At 43.6% G+C, this 19809-nt stretch overlaps 1 protein-coding gene across 1 annotated transcript in view; it reads right to left on the bottom strand.

Moving 5' to 3' along the window:
- The window catches only part of ANKH (ANKH inorganic pyrophosphate transport regulator), a 138364-nt gene that overhangs the window by 56054 nt on the left and 62501 nt on the right, over positions 1-19809 (bottom strand). The window contains exon 2 of the mRNA XM_079702038.1: positions 2259-2475. Coding sequence (XP_079558164.1) covers positions 2259-2475 — 217 coding nt within the window. The remainder of the gene's footprint in view (positions 1-2258; positions 2476-19809) is intronic.

Raw genomic sequence — 19809 nt, 5'->3', positions numbered from 1 at the left:
TGTTCCCTTGTCCCAAGCATAGATAGCCGAGAGCTGACTGTTAAAGTAGAGATGTCAGCGGCTGTTTCTAGCATTACTAAGATGTGAAAATGGGTTTTAGTGTCTAGTGTAGGTGACACATTGTAAAGCAGAAACTGAACAGGGTGATGTTTATGGATGGTAGGAAAATAATGTTGGAAAAAGTGGAGGATGACAAGAGAGCAACATCCCACCTGGAGCTTGTGGTCAAGGTTATGGGGAAAAACTGGCAAGATCTGAGTATAGAAAGGCTTACGGGATTAGGGAAAAAATGGAGAAAGGAAGGTGAGCAAAGATGCCTGATGCAGCAGAGAGTAGAAGGCAAGAGAAGAATCAAACCATGAGGCAGAAAATTGAAATGAGGCCAACAAACTAGAAGAGGGAAAATCATTAAAATTTGAGTTTTAAGCCTTTGAAAGAAATTGATATTGCTTTCTTAGTAACTGTAGAAAGCATTTGTTTCCTGGAAGGAAAAAAAGTGATAATTGTAAAAATATCAACAGTGATAAAAGCAATTGTTAAATATATCTGGGAGGTAGAACCATTTTGGTTCAAAGGTAAGATGTTATGATTCCATTTTAAAATTGAAAAACTTGCATTTAACTTGGAAAATGAATTTGATTTTTATTTCAGGGACCAAATGTCCCTCCCCACAGGGTCAATAACACAGCACACTCAAGTTTTCCTTAATTACTGACATCTTGTAATTAGCTGTTAGCCCCAAAGTCTCATTTGAGCATGACGACAACAGGGAATGTTGGGTTTATTTGGAAGTAAGTAGCTAAAAGGAAACTAACTTATCCTCCTTTTTAGGCAAAAATTTATTTAGACCCACTCATTTCACATATGGAATTTTCTCAAGTACATATACCATCTGTGAAAATGGCCCAGATCAAATGTAGCTGCAGAAGTTTTCTTTAAAACTCAGTGGATAAGTTAGTATTCAGGGTTTAAGTTAAGGGAAAGAAAGGCATCTCCTCTCTGCCCCATGCCCTGAAGCTCTGAGCCCAAATGAAATGATCAATTGCAACACTTTGCCTGGATATTTGGCCCATGAGAAGCATCCTCTCACCCACATTGTTCTTAGCACAAAATCCTATGCTGTATTAAAAAGGAAGACCACAGAGGCTTCAGTCTATTTACTTTTAGATTCACAATTATATGAGTAAACATGAGTTGACACCTGAGTACACTGTAAATGGTTTGTGTTAATCTCCTGGCTCTTCATTCACCACGGACATTCATGGTTCTCATACAACCAGTGCCAATTTGAAGACACACAATGGGTTTGTGAAGTGTTGTTCACAGGCTTTACGTAACTGGGTTCAGTAGGTGTGCCATTCAACTTTTATGCCAGGTAAGCTGAGCTGTTTTGAAGCCAAGAGGTTCTGAGATCATGCCCTTAGGGTTTTTTATCACCACCAAGAAGGCAGCAGAAGTAGAACTCTAGCTCTAAAGGAAGGGGCTTTCCTAGGTCTTGGTGAAACCGTAGGCCAGTCACTGTGTGTGATAAAATTTTCTTGTTGTTTCATGGAAAGAATGTTATGCCCAGAGTATTGAGTCTTATCTGAAATAGAAACATGGGGCCCTAAAATGAGATAATTTTAATACATAAAACATTCTCATTTGTTTTCACTGCTGATAAGAATTAATCCTGAATAACACTCATTCTATTTTTATTCTTAAGATTGAGTCTGATAAGATAAACACCAAGGTCCTACTGTAGAGCACAGGGAACTATATTCATTATCTTCTAATAAACTATAGTGGAAGAGAATCTGAAAAAGAACATATCTATATACTGCATATATATGATATACATATACACATATGTATATATATAGCTGAATCACTGTGCTGTACACCTGAAACTAACATAACATTATAAATCAACTATACTTCAATTAAAAAAGAAAAAAGGAATGTCTGTCTCTAACAAAAGCACCTGACATTTTTTTTTGACTTTACCTAATGCTAATCCTAGATCTGCTCACCTGTTAATGAAACTCCTTCCTCACTGACACAGGGTTTGGGAACCAGAGACATACAGCTTGCCAGACAAAGGACATTTTTTTTTCTTGACCTAGGAGCACAAACTCCATTCCTTCCATCCCTTAAAATTGTCATGATATTTAATAATTATGGAAGAAATCACTTACTACAATAAATACACGAAAATGAATTAAGAGGAAGAAGGAATTAGCAAAGCTAGATTCTTAAGGGACAGCCAACAGCCTTACCTATGAGGGTGTGGAAGACAGCAGCTATGGCACCAGCCACCACCATGCACAGGACAGCTTTGGTCCTGTCCCGCTTGCTGTTCACAAACACCAGGCCCACGTTCTTGAAGTCACTCATGGGCCCCGTGAAGAACTTCATTAAGGAGTAGGCCAGCCCATAGCTGGCCAGCATCTCCACTGCATCTTCCTTGACAGCAGCAATGCCCCGGTTCAAGGCCTGTGGAGGGAAGAAACCCACAAACAGCGTTAGGAACGGCGTCTTGGGGCTTCCCTGGTGGCGCAGTGGTTAAGAATCCGCCTGCCAATGCAGGGGACACGGGTTCAAGCCCTGGTCCAGGAAGATCCCACATGCCACGGAGCAATTAAGCCCCTGGGCCACAACTACTGAGCCTGTGCTCTAGAGCCCGCGAGCCACAACTACTGAGCCTGCGCTCTAGAGCCCGCGAGCCACAACTACTGAGCCTGCACTCTAGAGCCCGTGCTCTGCGACAAGAGAAGCCACCATGATGAGAAGCCACTGCAGTGAGAAGCCTGCGCACCACAACGAAGACCCAACACAGCCAAAAATAAATAAATAAAAGAAACGCTATCTTATATCTCCTACAATAAAACTCAGCAGGTCATGTTTCCATAGGCACTCTAAGCAGCTTATAGGGCAAATCTCACTGTAATTTGATAAAGGTTATTAGTTTTCATTATCATCCATATTAGCTTCATTTTGAAATATCTTCTTGTGGGGGAGATAGCTGTCCGCTGGGGTGAAAGTAATAGAAAAAAACCCAACAAGCATTTTATGTTAATATCAGAAAATAATTCTGAGAAGTTCTGGTTAAAAGGTTAACATGTTAAATTTTATTTGTAGGCTGAACCTACATAATAGCAACAGGCATTCTGGAAATGGGTCAGCCACTTTATATGGAGTAGGTGATGGCTTCTCTTTCCCTTTAAGGAAGGAGTGTGTGTGTGTGTGTGTGTGTGTGTGTGTGTGTGTGAAATACTAGGTATCTGTTATGTATGTATCCTTCACAGCATAAAGTAAGTTCCATGCTATGAAAATAGGTATTGAAGGAAATTATTATACAATCAATGGATGTTATTCACCTGATTCTTACTGTATCTTAACTTGAAATAGATTCCTGATCTCTGTGCAGACAAACAGGAAAAGAAAAATCTTTAAACCAAATACACCGTTTTTGAATAATTCTTGATGGAGAAGATGTGGTCATAGAATATTCTGTTTTAACCATCCTCCATGAGGGACCCTCTGAGGTACTGGTGGCCTTGTCAAAATGGCATTTCCAAACTAACTTTCCCACCTAGTAGACAATAAAGTAGACTGGAGGTCGTGGGAATGGATGTCCAGGAAGAAGCACTTTATTTTAAAAATGTCCCCAGAACATCACCTCTGTCTTTAGGCACAGGCAACTGACTGGGCAGGAGAGTCAGCTTTCTGTATAGTAATACACTTCTAATTAGTTAATCTATTTTTATTGAAGTATAGGTGATTTACAGTGTTGTGTTAGTTTCTGGTGTACAGCAAAGTGATTCAGTTGTACATATGTGTGTGTGTATATATATATATATATATATATATATACTTTTTCAGATTCTTTTTCATTATAGGTTATTACAAGGTATTGAATATAGTTCCCTGTGCTCTACAGTAGGACCTTGTTGGTTATCTATTTTATATATAGTAGTGTGTGTGTCTGCTAATCCCAGATGCCTCTCTTCCCACTGCCTTTCCCCTTTGGTAACCATGTTTGTTTTCTAAGTCTGTGACTGTGTTTCTGTTTTGTAAGTAAGTTCATTTGTGTTATTTTTTTGGATTCCACATAGAAGTGATATCATACGGTACTTGTCTTTCTCTGTCTTACTTCCCTTGGTATGATCATCTCTAGGTCCACCCATGTTGCTGCAAATGGCATTATTTCATTCTTTCTTGTGAAGCCAAGCTAGCTGACACAGGGGTATAAAAGGTCACCTCCCCTGCCTCACTGTGGGACTCAGCACTCTGGCACAATTCATGCTCCAGAGCTCCCCGTGGGATCAGGTGGAAGCTAGTCTCCAGTGGAGAACACATCCTTGTTTAATTTTTCCCCGCTGCCCACTGCTTCCCTCTCCCCTTCTCCAGAGAGCACACACTCAATAAATCACTTGCACAAGAATTTCCCAACGCAGGTTCTGCTTCCAGAATCCCCAGCTGAATACAATTTCTAATTACGTTTCTCTCAGACATAGAGAACGGTGTATGGTTTGTTCTTTTTCCTTCTCATCTTTCCCCAATCCATGACTGAAAACTGTTTACTTTTTATTGCTAAAATACGTGTTCGAACTTAAATGATAAAATTGTATATTAGCACAAGTTTTAAAACTATATAGGAGGGCCCCTAAATAATGTAGGATTAATCTTTTTATATGTCTTGTTGGCAAAATTTTATTCTTTGCTAAAAAGACATTAGCTCTGGCTGGGGCATCAACGGCAATGCTTTCTATTTTCACCAACTGTTCCTTGATGGAGTCCTAAGCCCAGCGCTGAGGCACGAGAGCAGAAAGAAGGGCACAGGGAAGAACAGCTCTGTCAGCAAGACTGGGTGTGAAAACTCCACTGAGCTCAACAATTACGGTAATTTGAGGAAAGAGCACAGGGTTTAGAGCCAGGCAGACGTGACTGGATCCGCTTCTACCACTTAACTACTGAGTGGCCTTGGCCATGGTACTTATTCTCGCTGAAATAATGGATCTTAGATTGTCTATAAGTAGTGTACAGGGCACCACCCATGACTGGCCTAGAAAAGGCACTTGAAAGCAAGGATTTATGTCTATATTGTTTACCACTGTACACCTACCACCTTGCTACCTTATAAACACTCAAATATTTGTTGGATGAATGAATGAATTAGGTATTTTCTGCCAGGAATTTCATGTTGATACTAATTTGTATGCACTTTAAGAAAATTACATTTTGATTGTAAGATGAAGATGCTATTACTTGTAAGATTTACTATTGACTTAACATTTTTATTGGCCAAATTAAATGTACATCGTGATGGGAAAACATATCCTGATTTCAAGAAGCATTAAAATGCCAGAAGAAAGACCTTTAGAATTGAGGAGATATGCTATATTCATATTATTAGCCTTTTTATTATTTCCATTTTCAGTACTTCCCACAATTTGTTCAGTTCCTAATTTTATGATTTTCTTTTGATACCAGAAATATTAAGTCATTATGTAGTTGATCCTTCATTTCATGGAGTTTCTTTCCATACTTTTGGACTCTGTCATTCTTATCCATCTTTAGCTAAGGTAATTTTGTCTAGTTTATAGTTTCATTTGCACATTTAGCTTTTTACTCCTCCTGGAACTTATGCTGTGAGGTATGGCTTAAAATTCATTTTCTCATAATAGTTTACTTCTTCAACACCAGTTTGAATAAAACACCCATTGCCCACTTATTTGTGATGTTTTCTTATCAGCCATTAGTTCTTATACTTCCTTCCATCACCTATTGTTTGCTTTACCTGTCTGTCTCAATTTGCTTACCCTGTTTTTCTTCATAGCATGTTCACTACCTGACATTATATTGTCTATTTACTTGTTATTTGTCTTCCTGTCTATCTTCTCCATTTGAATGTAAGCTCCAGGGCACAAAGAGAACTTTGTCTGGTTCACACCACATCTCCAGACCTAAACATGATAGGGGATCACATGATAGGTGAACTGATAAGGATAAAAGAATGAAGTGAAATATACATGAACAGGATAAACACTTCCTGTGATGGGAACTGAAGAAATGAAATTAATGAGCTGGGGTTTCCTTGGAGGAGCTTATTCAGATGAACTAGACAAGGAAACCCCTTGTCTTCAAAGAGGTGATATCTGAGCTGAGAGATGAAGAATAAACAGCTGTATAAAGAGTTGGAGGGGGCCTCCCTGGTGGCTTAGTGGTTGAGAGTCCGCCTGCCGATGCTAGGGGACACGGGTTCGTGCCCCGGTCCGGGAAGATCCCACATGCCACAGAGCGGCTGGGCCCATGAGCCATGGCCGCTGAGCCTGCGCGTCCGGAGCCTGTGCTCCGCAACGGGAGAGACCACAACAGTGAGAGGCCCGCATACCGAAAAAAAAAAAAAGAGTTGGAGGAAGGCACAGGCCTGCAGGAGGGCTTAGTGGTTCTTAAGGAACAGAAAGGCAGGCAGTGAGAGTAGAGGGGAATAGGTGAACTTGGAAGAGAAGACAATGCTGAGGTCATTCCAGGTCACAGCAAAGAACACGGTGCTTTGTTCTAAGAGCAGTGGGAAGCCATCAAATGGTCCAAGCAGAGGTGGGATAGAGGCTCCAGTTGGCTGCAGGGATGGACGTGGCCTGGAGAGGGACAGGCAGAGCAGGAAGCCAGGAGATCTGTGGTAATCCAGGTAAGAGAAGGCGATGGCTTGGACTAGGGGGCATAGGGAAGACGGAGAGAAGTAGATTGACTTGAGAGCTTTTTGGAGGTACAATAAATGGACCTGGTGATGGACTATGTGGTGGGTGTGAGGAAAAGGGAGAAATCAAAGCTGACTGTTGACTTTTTTGACTTGAGTCATTGGTCAAATGGTGTTGCTACTTACTGAGATGAAGGGACTGGGGGAGGGAAGGTTTGGGAGGAAAAGGCAAGACCTCCACTGGGGAGTCCCCTATTGGGTGTGAGATACCCACAGCATTCCAAACACAGAAGTCAGGTAAGATAGTTGACTAGGTGAGCCTGAGGTCCAGGGGACATCTCGGCTATGGATATTTGAAGGTCATCAGCATACAGACAGCATTTAAAGGCAGGAGAATAAACGAGATTATCTAGACAAGGTTTAGATAGAAGGAAGTCTGAGATTCAGCCCTGTAGCACCCTAGAAATAAATTTACACATTAAGTATGTGGCAAGCCTTCCATGTTACCTGGGGGCTATAAGGATGCTGTAGTTCAGCATCCATCAGTTAGCTACTACTATTCTGGCCATGTCACTCACGAACGCTGCTGCATCTCTAGCCAACACCAGGAAGAACAGCCACTGTGGCTGGGAAAGAGGAAGAGCTATGGCCTTGAAATTCAGCTAAGAAAGTGTCTGAGATGTCTTTGGAATGAATCAGGCCTGGAGTCACAATTCTGTCCCAAGATTGTTGTAAGTACAGAGGTTCACCGGCTGCTCAGAGGCAAGTGTCTATCAAAGGCAAGTGTCTAAACATTCATGGGCTTTCCAGAGTAAAGACACTTTAAATTAGGGCCACATCTACCGAGACTCCAACCACTGTAAATATGAAGCTGACCTTCAAGCTCAGCCTGGTTCTGGTCCCAGATGGCATGGCACGGGGGCCTCGTCACACTTCAGATCAGCATTCTCTGTGCTGTGGGTAGTCGTCCATATGTAATGTCTGACTTCCAAACTTATCTGGCTCCAGAAGACTTTTCTTGGGTCCTACCTGCCTTAGTAAATCCTGGTATCTTCCAGGTTCATGGTGTTCTAATACCTAAATTTTCCCCCAGAAAGTCAGCAAAACGACAGGATATTAAAAAGTGAAACAAAACAAAACCCAAAAACCAAAAAACCACAGGCTCCAGGGAAATGGCTAACAAATCCCATGTGATCTCCCTGGTATGAACTGTCTTAGATCTTTAAACCCTAAAAGGGATCCTGACATTTTAAACTTGGGCTCTAGAGACCAGCAACATCTCTAACGGCCGACTGAGCGTCTTGAAACCAAGAGTCACCACCTCACCTCCGTCCTGCCAATCATTTCACGTCAATGTTAACAGCGAGTGTTCCTTAACAGCTGGGCGCTGGGTGGAGTGTTGTACCTCCTCCCCTCCCCCGGCCCCAGGAGTGGGAGCGGGACCAGGAGGTGATACCCTGTCCCTGAGGGTAGGTCTGGTGTCTAGGCGGCACAGTTGATCTCCTGTCCGGGAGATCTGTGAGGCTCTCTCTGCCCCTCCCCCTCTAGCTACTCCAAACGCCATTGAACTCTTCACCCTCTTGACCGCCCCGTCTTCCCCTCCTCCTGCCTGTCCTTCCTCACTCTATCGTACATTTCATAGTCATCACCTTAACCTCACCCTTGTCAGGACCCACAACTCACTGTCCGCAAATCTCTGACCTTGGACTCATCTCATTATGTACCTATTCCGCTTTGCAGACTTCTACTTGGGCTTTGGGAGCGGCTGGAATCAAATGTACAACGCAGGGAGCTGCCCCTACACTCTCCTTGTCTCCATCCTCAACCGGGCTGTTCACTGTGCAGTTATCTGTCCATCTTTCCCACCCCCTGCTCTCTGTATTCCCGGGCTGCCTCGTTCCCTCTTTCTCAGCAGATAGACTCACCTCTTCCTTCATCTGCAATATGGAATCCATCAGGCAGAAAGTAAATTTCTTGTGGCGTCTCTCCCTAAAATGATCCTCCACAAAACACATCTGCCCCACACCCTTCGTCACCTCCTCTCTCTTGTTATGCTGGAAAGGCCAGTCTGGGCAGCGCGAGTCTAGGGCTAGCCCCCTGGGTCTCTGCATTTCTGTCCCTCTGACCTTGGCAGGAGCCGCCATCTTCTCCTCTCCCGCTTGTCTGATCTTGGCTACTTGACGGGCTCTTTCCCATCCTCGTTCTCACATGCTTAAGTCTCTTCCACGTGAAAAATAAACCTCCTCTGGCCTCCTCTCTTGCTCTTGTTACCGCCCTCTTTCTCACCTCCCTTTCACAGATGACTTCCGTAAAGTGGTACCTGTGCTCCTTAGTCCCACTTTTGTTCTCCCCATCTACCCCTCAGCCTGTTAGAATAGCAGCTCCCGAAGTGCAGGAACCCCGTCTGTGGCCCCAGAACCACAGCTCTAGCACGCTCTGGTCACGTGACAGGGAGCCAGCACATCATGCTGTGTTGAGCGCACCCACTGGGTTCTGGCTTCTCTGTCCGCGGCCCTCACACATGCTCTTCCTGTTCAGCCAGACGGGCACTTGCTGTGGTCGTCTTTCTGACCCCTGGGCGGATCTACGCTGTGGGCCGCTCCCTCTGGGACACGCTGTTTCCTCCTTGGCTTCAGGGATGCTGAAGTTTCTAGGTTCTCCTCCTAGCTCGTCTATTCCAGCTCTTTCTCCTGGAGGCCTCCTCTTCCTGTGTCTCAAATATCGGTGTCCCCAGGGTTCTACCTGGGGCCCTCACCTCCGCTCCCTCTCCCCTCTGGCTCAGCAATCCCTCCCCCTCCCACAGCTTCAATTACTCCCTGTCTGCTCAGGAGTCCCTGATCCATCTCTCCAGATTTCTCAGGTTTCTCTTAAGCTCCAGACCCACCCATCTCCACCTGAGTGCCCCTGTGGCACCTCACACTCCACATTTCCAAAACTGGGTTCACCATCTTCTACTAGACTACCTGGGTTCCCACAGACCCAGCCTTCCTCTTGGGTTCCTTTTGAATGAATGCATCCCACCCAGAAGCCTGAGGATCTCCCTGGATCCCTCTCAGTCCTCATAGGCACAGATTTCCTGGTCCCAAACATACTCTTTCCCTAGTCCCTGTTATTATTTTTTAAATACATTTTATTTATTTATTTAGTTAGTTATTTATTTATGGCTGCGTTGGGTCTTTGTTGCTGCGTGCGGGTTTTCTCTAGTTGTGGTGAGCAGGGGCTACTTTTCGTTGAGGTGCACGGGCTTCTCGTGGTGGCTTCTCTTGCTGTGGAGCACGGGCTCTAGAGCACAGGCTCAGTAGTTGTGGCGCACGGGCTTAGTTGCTCCGTGGCAGGTGGGCTCTTGCCAGACTAGGGCTCGAACCCATGTCCCCTGCATTGGCAGGCGGATTCTTAACCACCGCGCCACCAGGGAAGTCCGCCTAGTCACTCTTAATCTGTCCAGTTCTCTCCAGCCCCACCACCAGGCCTTGGGTCAGGTCACTCGTGGTCTTCTTGTCTCCAAGCCCTCCTTCCCTCCACACTATGGTCAGATCACAAAAATCCAAATTCCTACAAGGGTATCCGAGGTGCTTCAGGGCTGCATCCTGTTCACAGACCGTGGGCCCCACAGATGTTGTTCTAAGTGTCTGTGACAGTGTCTGGCACGTGGGTAGACGGCATCCAATAAGTATTTGTTCAATGAGTGACCACAGGCCACTCACGGTCTGACCTTGCTTGTCTGTCTGGTCTCTATGCTTGCCCTTGCACTATGTTTTATGAGGCTTAAACTGTTTGTAGTTTTCTGGATAGGCCATGCTCCCTTTCGGCTAAAGGTCTCTGCTCAAGCTCTTTTCTCTACATAGGTTTGCCTCTACCCCCGTCCCCACTTCCACTCACCTGGTAAACACATAATCAGTTCAGTTCCCAGGAATCACATTTCTGCGAAGCCGTCCACTAGGCCTAGTCTCCTCTGTGCTCCCTGGCACCCTATACCCCGGGTCCCAATGCTGCACTCATTGGGCTGTACTGTGGTTGCCTGGTTACCAGACTGCCTTTCTTGCCAGATTACTTTGAGGCAGGGTTTGGGCTTACTTGTCACCAGCTTTCCTACATCTACTCAGCACAATGCCTGACACATAGTTAAAATTCAATATGTGAATGAAGAATTGTGTTAACTAACATCCAGCTGATTTATCTGGTCCTTCATAAAAATCTTCCAACTGCAGGTTTGCTTTTTCTGGGTAAATAAACCCATTTTTGGTAGAATCTATATATTTAAAATATGCAAAGAGATGGCAGTAGCACTATACACCTTCCTGTACCTCGGATATTTCCCATGAGATAGACAGGGATATCCACTGCTATTTCTACTACGTCACATGGGCACCCAGTAAGTACTGGATAAAGGTGACTCCTTAGCTGCAGACACACAGACAAAGACAGGATGCAACAGGGGGACACATGATTAGCCTCTTAAGTATAAACCTTAAACAAAGATTTTTTCCGACTTCTTTTTTTCTTGTCCTTTGGATGTCAACTGGCATAGAGGACAAGCTGTTCCCCTATGAAGTCAAATCCTATAACAGAAGTCAGCTGCCGTGAAAAGAAAATCAGAAGTTTAGATTCAAAGGAGAACCTTCTAGGAGAAGCTGAGAGAACCCTGCTAAGAGCTAAGTGTGCCCTGACAGGTAACCAGGGTGATAATCTCCAAATTTGAAAAGATGGGTGCCTGTAAGGGCAACAAGGCTTGGAGAGAGATGGCCACACAGTCCAGGAAGTGCCAAGGGCAGTTGGACTCGGATCTTCTAACTGACATTCATGGCCATATGGTAAAAAAATGATCAAATTGCTCATATAGAAATGGCTCTTCAAATTCTTCCACGAAAAGGTGCTGAGTGGACACAAGTGAACACATCTACGAAACAGAAATAGACTCATAGACAGTAGAGAACAGACTTGTGGTTGCCAAGGGGGAGGGGGCATGGGGGAGGGATGGACTGTGAGTTTGGGATTAGCAGATGCAAAATATTACATACAGAATGGATAAGCAACAAGGTCCTACTGTGTAGCACAGGGAACTATATTCAATATCCTGAGATAAACCATAATGGAAAAGAAAATTTAAAAAAATGTATATATGTGTATAACTGATTCACTTTGCTGTACAGCAGAAATTAACACAGCATTGTAAATCAACTATACTTCAATTAAAAAAAACCATATTGCTGTCAGAAAAAGGTGTTGAGCTGGAAACTGGTATTGTTCCCTAAAATAGCAGTGAGATTATTATATGAAAGGCTGAAAGTCCCCTTATTTTACTTTTAGTAAGATGAATACTTCCTTTACTTGCCTCATCCTGGATTAGGAAAACCAATGGGACACAGGGCTGGGTAATCTTCTGTCTTTGATAAAAGACCACTCCTCTGTCTACAGCTCCAACGCTCCCGTTACACCTTCTATGACATGAAGCAAACTCAACCACTACTGTGGCAAAAGAATACAGTTTAAAAATCTTTCTCAAACCCAAGGTCCTCAGAAAATTTGCATTTGTGGAAGCGTGGAAAATTCAGAAGTACACGTGGAGGCAAAGCTACCTGTGGGAACAGCGTCTTCCAAGAACATAGATAGTCAGCAACCTTTGGATTTCAATCCCCTCAAAGAGTCTGGGTTCCTATAATTTCCCACTGTTACTGTTCTGTTCGTCTGTATTTTAAAAAGTGGTTTGGGTTGGGCTTCCCTGGTGGTGCAGTGGTTGAGAGTCCGCCTGCCGATGCAGGGGTCGCGGGTTCGTGCCCCGATCCGGGAAGGTCCCACATGCCGCGGAGCAGCTGGGCCCGTGAGCCGTGGCCGCTGAGCCTGCACGTCCGGAGCCTGTGCTCCGCAACGGGAGAGGCCACAGCAGTGAGAGGCCCGCGTACCGCAAAAGAAAAAAAAAAAAAAGTGGTTTGGGTTAAATTAGATCATTTGTCTTCCCGGTAGTTTTCCAGCCATGTTTTATTTTCTCAAGGATCTATATACCCCTCTAAAGGAGACACCTCACTCTGTCTAGCTGGAGCTGTGGCCAAGAACTTGACACCCACACATGAGGTTGTGGTTTACAGGGAGTGGCAGTAAAATGAAGCCTGGTCTCTTTGGTCGTCAGAGTCATTGCTCTGGGCAGTGTTATCCATACTTAGTGCTTCCTGGAAACAGAGACAACACAAGGCAAGTCCAAAATATACCACTGGTTTTCTCTGTCACTTCTCACACCTGGACAGGAGTTCTACAAAGAACAAACTACCAAACAGCTACCACATTTGGCTAACTCAGTTTTCTCCTGTTGGTTTCTTCAATACTTCAGGGAAAACAAAAAGCATTTTACGCTTGATGTATTAATCTAGAAAAGTGTTAGTTCGTTGAAGGATATATTTTAGTGTCATAGGCCCCTCCTCAGACCCTCTTGACCTTTCATTTAAACATGAAGCTTATATACTTAAATTTAACTTTAATTCAAGACGGTAGGAGGCTTGACCAGGAAGAAATATTACTATGAAAATTCTAGTGTATTTTAAAAAAACCAAAGCTTCCCATGTAATTTAAGATTCCTTACTTATCTCTCACCTTGATCTCACATCTTTACTGTTGTGAAAATTTCCATTTCCTACTCATTTTTTAATCCTTATAAGGTTATATGGTCCCCAAATGATGCTATCTCTTGGTTAATATCTTAAGACTGTCTATTCCACTGTAGAACCGAGTTTAACATGCTTCTTTATTAACAAAACTAAACTAAACTAAACAGCTCACACAACAACTCCATAAACAACAGTCTGAAATAGATTGACTCTGGGATCGGGGGAGTCTTTTCACTAACTTTCTATGCTTTCTCTCTGCCTACATACTTACGCACCCTGCTGACGTACATACTCTCTCCATGATTAGGAGGCGATTCTTTTTCTTGATTTCTCTAGCACCTTAAATTTGGCTGTAGATCTCTGAGCAAGCAGCTCCGAGGCTCTGTTCCGTTTTCTGACTCAACTGTAACATTCTGAAATGTCATCTATGAACATTTACAAATGCATTTATTCTAAGAGAAGAAGAAGCGAATGCCTATTTGCATTTGGAGCTTATGAAACCCAATGACCACCATAATAATGACGATGAAACTATCTCGGCTAACATTTCCTGAGTGCTTGCTCTCTGATGGACACCGTTCTGAGATCTTTACGTCTCCCGAGCACTCTGTGAGGGGTGTACGATTATTTCCCAGCTTACTGGTGAGAACACTGGTACACGGAGAGGCTAAGCCACTTGTCCAGGGCGACACAGAGCTGGGAGAAGAATCCAGAACTTCTTGACCTCTGGGCTTGAGATCCTAACCATCACTCTATTATCCTGAACCAAGCCCTCTTTCCACTTTGAATTAGATATCGCAGTTGGGGCCAAATGCTTACTTTAAACAGAGAGGATTAGCTGAGCAGAACAAAGAGAATTTTTGGATAAAGATGGATTTTTATGGAAAATTCCAAAGACCCTGAAGCAAAGATTATTTTTTAAACTATAATGCGTAGCAAGCACTACAAGCGTAAATGTGGAGGATGAACAGAGTGAGGCTGAAGTCATCATATATCTGAGCCATGCCAAGAAAATGAGGAAAAAAGAAATCAGGTCACTAATGCTCTGGCATCAGCACCACACAGCATGGCGAAGGGTAGAGACGAAACCTGGGAACACAGCACCACGTGGGCTGTCTCCCCAAGCTCACGCACCAGTCTCCCATCACTAGGGTGGTAGAAATGCTAAGAGGCTCTCCACGGTGGCCTTCTGGAGACACAGACAAGAATGTTTATGAGCTTCTTTTCTACATGGGATAATGCACCATCCCAGTATCTTTAACTTGTGCAAAATTTTTACTTGCTTCTCAACTGTGGGACTGATTTATTTCTGCTTGGGGTTCGGCTATGACTCACTGCTGGTATTTATATAACCGGGCACATGTCAAGTTTTGTGAAAGATTTCTAAGGGCCTGGGGCGTTTGATCTGATTGTTTTTAGGAGGCTAGTGAGAGTCAACATTAGTCATTAAACAGGTTAGTCCATCCAGCCCATGGATGTTACGAGCCAGTGTTGCACACACACGTGCACACATGCACAGACACGTACACATGCTGAGAGAGGAACCCCGACAAAATTCAAATGGACCATATTTAATGTGACAAAGCTGTCTTCAGTGGTTGCTTTGCTGTGGGCAAGTAGGTTTGTCATGGCCTCCCCATGACCCCATTGCTATTATTGGCCTAAATTACTGATCCGACTTAAGAGATTCTAGGTAAAGTAAAATCATGTCACTGAATAAACTGTTTAGAACACAAAACAAGAAATGACAAAGAATGTCACTGTAGCACAAGCAAATCGGGAAAGTCCAATGGTGTCAATAGTGGTAGCAAGGATTTAAGAATTATATCTCCTGAACTTATTCTGTCTTTACAACTATAACCATGCTTTGTGCCAAATATTTTTCACCAAGAAAAGTGATATGATCAAGGAATAAGCTACAGAATAGTGCGGGTAAAATTGAAGTGCTTTGAAAATTTCTAGACTAAAGAGAGAATGAATACATTTTTGTCACTTACTATTTCATGTACATAATAATGAGCTAGTAAACACACATGCTGAACTTCATTCTGTAAATCCAGTTTTACTGTAATTCAGATTGTGGATCTCTGAACATCAGAGTAGCCTGAAGTGCTGTCTTGCTCTAGCCCTTTGGCCTACATGAACGAGGGGACGAAGGTGACCCAGTGAAAGGAGACATCTGCGCCCCTGTCCACTTGGCCCCTGGAGTCCCAAAGGATGCTGCAGCCATAGAGGCATATTTGTTGACGGTGTAAATAATTCATTCAAGAAATCTGACTTATGGATCGCATGAAGGACGCCAACCTCTTACACATGCAGTACGGCTGAGTCTTGAATGTACCTTCACATGTTATCTTATTGGCTGTATCTAACAATGCTACAACAACAGGGTAGGTATTGAAAATTCCCGTTTTGTAAAAAAGGGAACAACGTTCAAAGAGACTCCGTGACTTGCCCAAGGGTTTTGGTTAATATATGGTGTAGCCCAAACCAGAAGACTGGGAGACCGGTAGCCCGGTGCTCTTCCTTCCTTCGACACTAGACTGAAGACGGTGGGTGGAGGGGTGGCGTTGGGATAAACATCCCCCCACTGTCAACAAGGCGGGGGGAGGGGTGTGCCTGTCCTCACACAGAAATGTCCTTACTCATCCAGACGGTTATTATTAGAGATAATTATTACTAAAGGAAATTGTTACTTTTACCTGATGGCAACGTAGTTTGGGGAATTGGAGAGCCCTTATAAGGAAGGTAGGTTAGGCTGAGTTACAACTTCCTTGAGGTCTTTTCCTTTGAAAGGAGTCAAGGGCAGGCTCCTGGCTTTGAGTGATGCTGCCTTTGGTGGCAGAGCGTGGCCTGGTCAACCTCGATCCTGCAGTCTGGGCAAAGAGGTCCTACAGGATGAGCAGTGGGGAATGCTCCTTGGACCCAAGCTTCCCGTGACCACCCGAGAAGGACGTCTGTTAAAGTCGTACAGCTCCATTCAAGGCCCCAGTGATTCCACACGGTAAGGTGGTGTCCCGGCTGACAGTGGGACAGGAGCTCGGGCACAACCTGGGTCCAGACAGGCCTACTGGTCATACTCAGTGTTCCGTCTGTGACTCCAGGATAGAGTCGACAGCTAATGGATCTCTCCTGGTACAAACTAAGAACGCACAGTGAAGCTTCCCCCAAATACCCACTGCCCACATGGGGTTATTTAAGCCTTTTCAAGTCCTGTGACATTTCCACAGACTCGAGACCCCACAGGAAAAAGGACTGATATGTAGTGCCAGCCCTAAGTCTTACCAGTTGATACTGACATTATTTTAAAGCATCATTTAAGAAAATATTAATATACATGGATAGGAGGAGCACGCTCTAGTACAACTCCTTATCACATGTTTGTTATTTAAGAGTCATGTGTTGAGGAAACAAAGAAAAGCCCATTTTTCTTTGTTCCTGATGGCACAGTCTGTCTTATTAGACTAATAAACTGCCTCACTCCCATTATAAAAGAGAGATAACTACACAATCCTTGGGAATAAATTCAACAAGGAGTATGGGTCTTAAATAAAGAAAACCATAGAATTTTCTTGAAGTTCATAAGATGGAACGAAAAAGACAAGCTATGTCCCTTGATGAGAAGACAGTGTTATGAATATAACAGAAATCTTTCTGAATTCACCTGTAAGCTTAATGGAGCTTCAGTAAAAATTCCAGCAACTTGGGTGTTCATTTGCACCTGGGTAAAATGATTTTCAACTTTGTATGGGAGGATAACCAAGAAACTATGATAAAGAAGTCTAGTGGGGCTTCCCTGGTCGCGCAGTGGTTGAGAGTCCACCTGCCGATGCAGGGGACACGGGTTTGTGCCCCGGTCCGGGAGGATCCCACACGCTGCGGAGCGGCTGGGCCCGTGAGCCATGGCCGCTGAGCCTGCGCGTCCGGAGCCTGTGCTCCACAACGGGAGAGGCCACAGCAGTGAGAGGCCCGTGTACCACAAAAAAAAAAAAAAAAAAGAAGTCTAGCGAAGGGGAGCTTCGTTTACCAGGTATTAAAGTCCCCAAGAACAGGCGACTCACAGAAGGAAAAGTATCAATGAAACGTATACACCTGAAATGATGCTCTACTCTGAGAGTAAAGCAGTAAGGGAAGTAAAAATGGAAACAAGACTGCCATCAGATTAAACACAAAAACGACGGATAAAATCCAGGGCTGGTGAAGATACGGCAGAAAAGGAAATTTCATGCAGTATTGGCTGGGGTGTAAACGGTTATAGTCTTGGGGCAAAGGAATATGTCAGAAAGTATTAAAATTTAAAGTGTACCAACTCCTTGATCCAGCAATGCCCCTTTAGAATCTATCCAAACAAAATAAAGCCCTAATACGTGATGCCACCCATACAAAGGCATTCACTAAAGCATTCTTTGAAATGGCAGACAGTTGACAACAATCTGTCTGCCAATATGGGAAAGGCTAAGTAATTATGGTTATTATTTGGTGCATGCACGGTCCATGCACATAGGGGCATGCTGACCAGCAATCATAGCGCATGAGGTGCAACTAAACATATCCAACTAGAAGGAAGCCCGTGACACAGTGCTAAGTAGAAGAAGGTTGCACCGTAAGCAATATAGTATATTCTCACTCCATTAAAAAAATAAAAAAGACACTCAAAATGTGTAAGTATATGGGTATGAGCAGAGAGAAGGTTGGAGAGTGACATATACCACACTCTTAATACTGGTTATTTTAGGAGAGGTGGGTGAAGGGGAGCAGGAAGAGGAAAATTAGCAACTTTACACTCATATCTGTATGGTTTTACTTATGACAAAGAACACGTTACTTTCATAGTTTAAAACAACAACAACAAAAGAATACACACAAAATAGATGAAATGTCTAATTCTTAGGGGCAAAGCCAGAGGACCACCCCACAAAGCAAAGGGTGGTAGTTTATTGGCGTGCTTTTTGTGATCACCTGGCATGATGCCTCTTAAAAGGAATCCTTCATTCATCTTGCTTGAAAAACGTCCTGATTTCCGACAGTTTAAACATAAGGCTGAATTCTAGAAGCCGTGTGCTGTCCAAAAGACAGCTGCAAGTCTCCAAAACCTAGACCTCTGAGCATGAGAAAAGAGGAACCTTCTCTTGTGTAACTCACCTTCCTGCTGCCACTTGTTTAAGCCCTTTGTTACCTACTTCTGCCTTTTGTGACTAACACCTAAGTCATGATATACTTATGAATAAGTAACACAACAATTATAACACAGTCTGACTATAGCAGAAGGGCATTTAATCCAGTCTGCAGGGGCAGAGAAGGCTTCTTGGAGTTCTGTGAACTTAACGGGACTATCAGTGCTCGCCTTGGGAACACTCCAACCTCTGAATCTCCTTGCTGTGCTAGCTCTTAATCCTAGCTGAAATGTCAGCATCTGCCCATCCTCTGAGCTCGAGGTTAAGCCTTTCTTTCCCCAGGAACCCCTCTCTAACCAGTTTCAGCCACATGATTGCTCCTGTCATGGGAATTATTGTCATCATTTCTTTATTCATGGAACAATTTCATTCATTCACATATACTTAATGAGTATAGAATATCTGCCTGGAACTGTGCCCTTTATTGACCAATAAACATGACACGATGATCAGACTGTTAACCTTTTATGGCCACCATGTCATGCACACTGATCAACAAAGGGCACAGGGCCAGGCAAATATGCTGGACTCATTAAGTGTATTTGAGTATTTCTTTATATTCGCCACAAACCTTAGAATTAAGGGCTTGTACGAATCGTTAATTAGTGAAAGACTGTCCTGAGGATCAGGGCAGTTTTGTATGACAAGGAGGAGGACAGACTCAAGGGGCTGAAGATGGAAAAAGCAGTGGGCAGGAGGGGGACAATACAAAGGCTGAGAGAGTACACATAGAAGGATTATTGCTGCAGCCAGTGCTAAGACACAAACATAGCAGTCCAGCTGTAAAAGAAGTACAGATAGTATGATAATTCTAATTGCTCAGAACGAGTGGAAAAGGGCACTTTAGAACACAGGTGTATGGAATGAGCCCTACATAGCTGTGCAAAAGGAAATGTATAAAAAAGGTCTACGCTTTGGATATAACTACATCTGAACTCATTTGGCATTACATATAACAGCATTTATAGAAGAATTTAAGAATCATTCCAACCTCAATGTTAGAATTGTTTTACCCAGTCTCACTCTTGAGCTTCCTTGTGGCTTAAATGCATGTTGTTGAAACCAACTTTAATATCCCCACTATACATTTAGGTCCACTTCAATTACTCTAAACTTGTGTGTCCCAGAGCGTTGGTGACAAAAACGCTAAGCTCCTTTGCTAGACATTCTTCAAAGTGCTCAGGATTTTGGCTTGATAACCTCTCCTTAACACTTAGGAATAAAGCAAAGTAAACTTTTCTTCCTATTTCACTGAGAGTAAAAGGGAATTGCCCAAGGCTGTCTGTTAAGTTTCTAAATGGTAAAGTGCAGATTTTTTTTAATGGTACATTAAGGATAAAACCAATGGTAATTCTGG

This window comes from Hyperoodon ampullatus (assembly GCF_949752795.1).
Source record: "Hyperoodon ampullatus genome assembly, chromosome: 4".
In the NCBI taxonomy this organism is placed as follows: domain Eukaryota; kingdom Metazoa; phylum Chordata; class Mammalia; order Artiodactyla; family Ziphiidae; genus Hyperoodon; species Hyperoodon ampullatus.
Note: the sequence above shows the minus strand (reverse complement) of the source record. Positions and strands in the feature narration are given on the sequence as shown.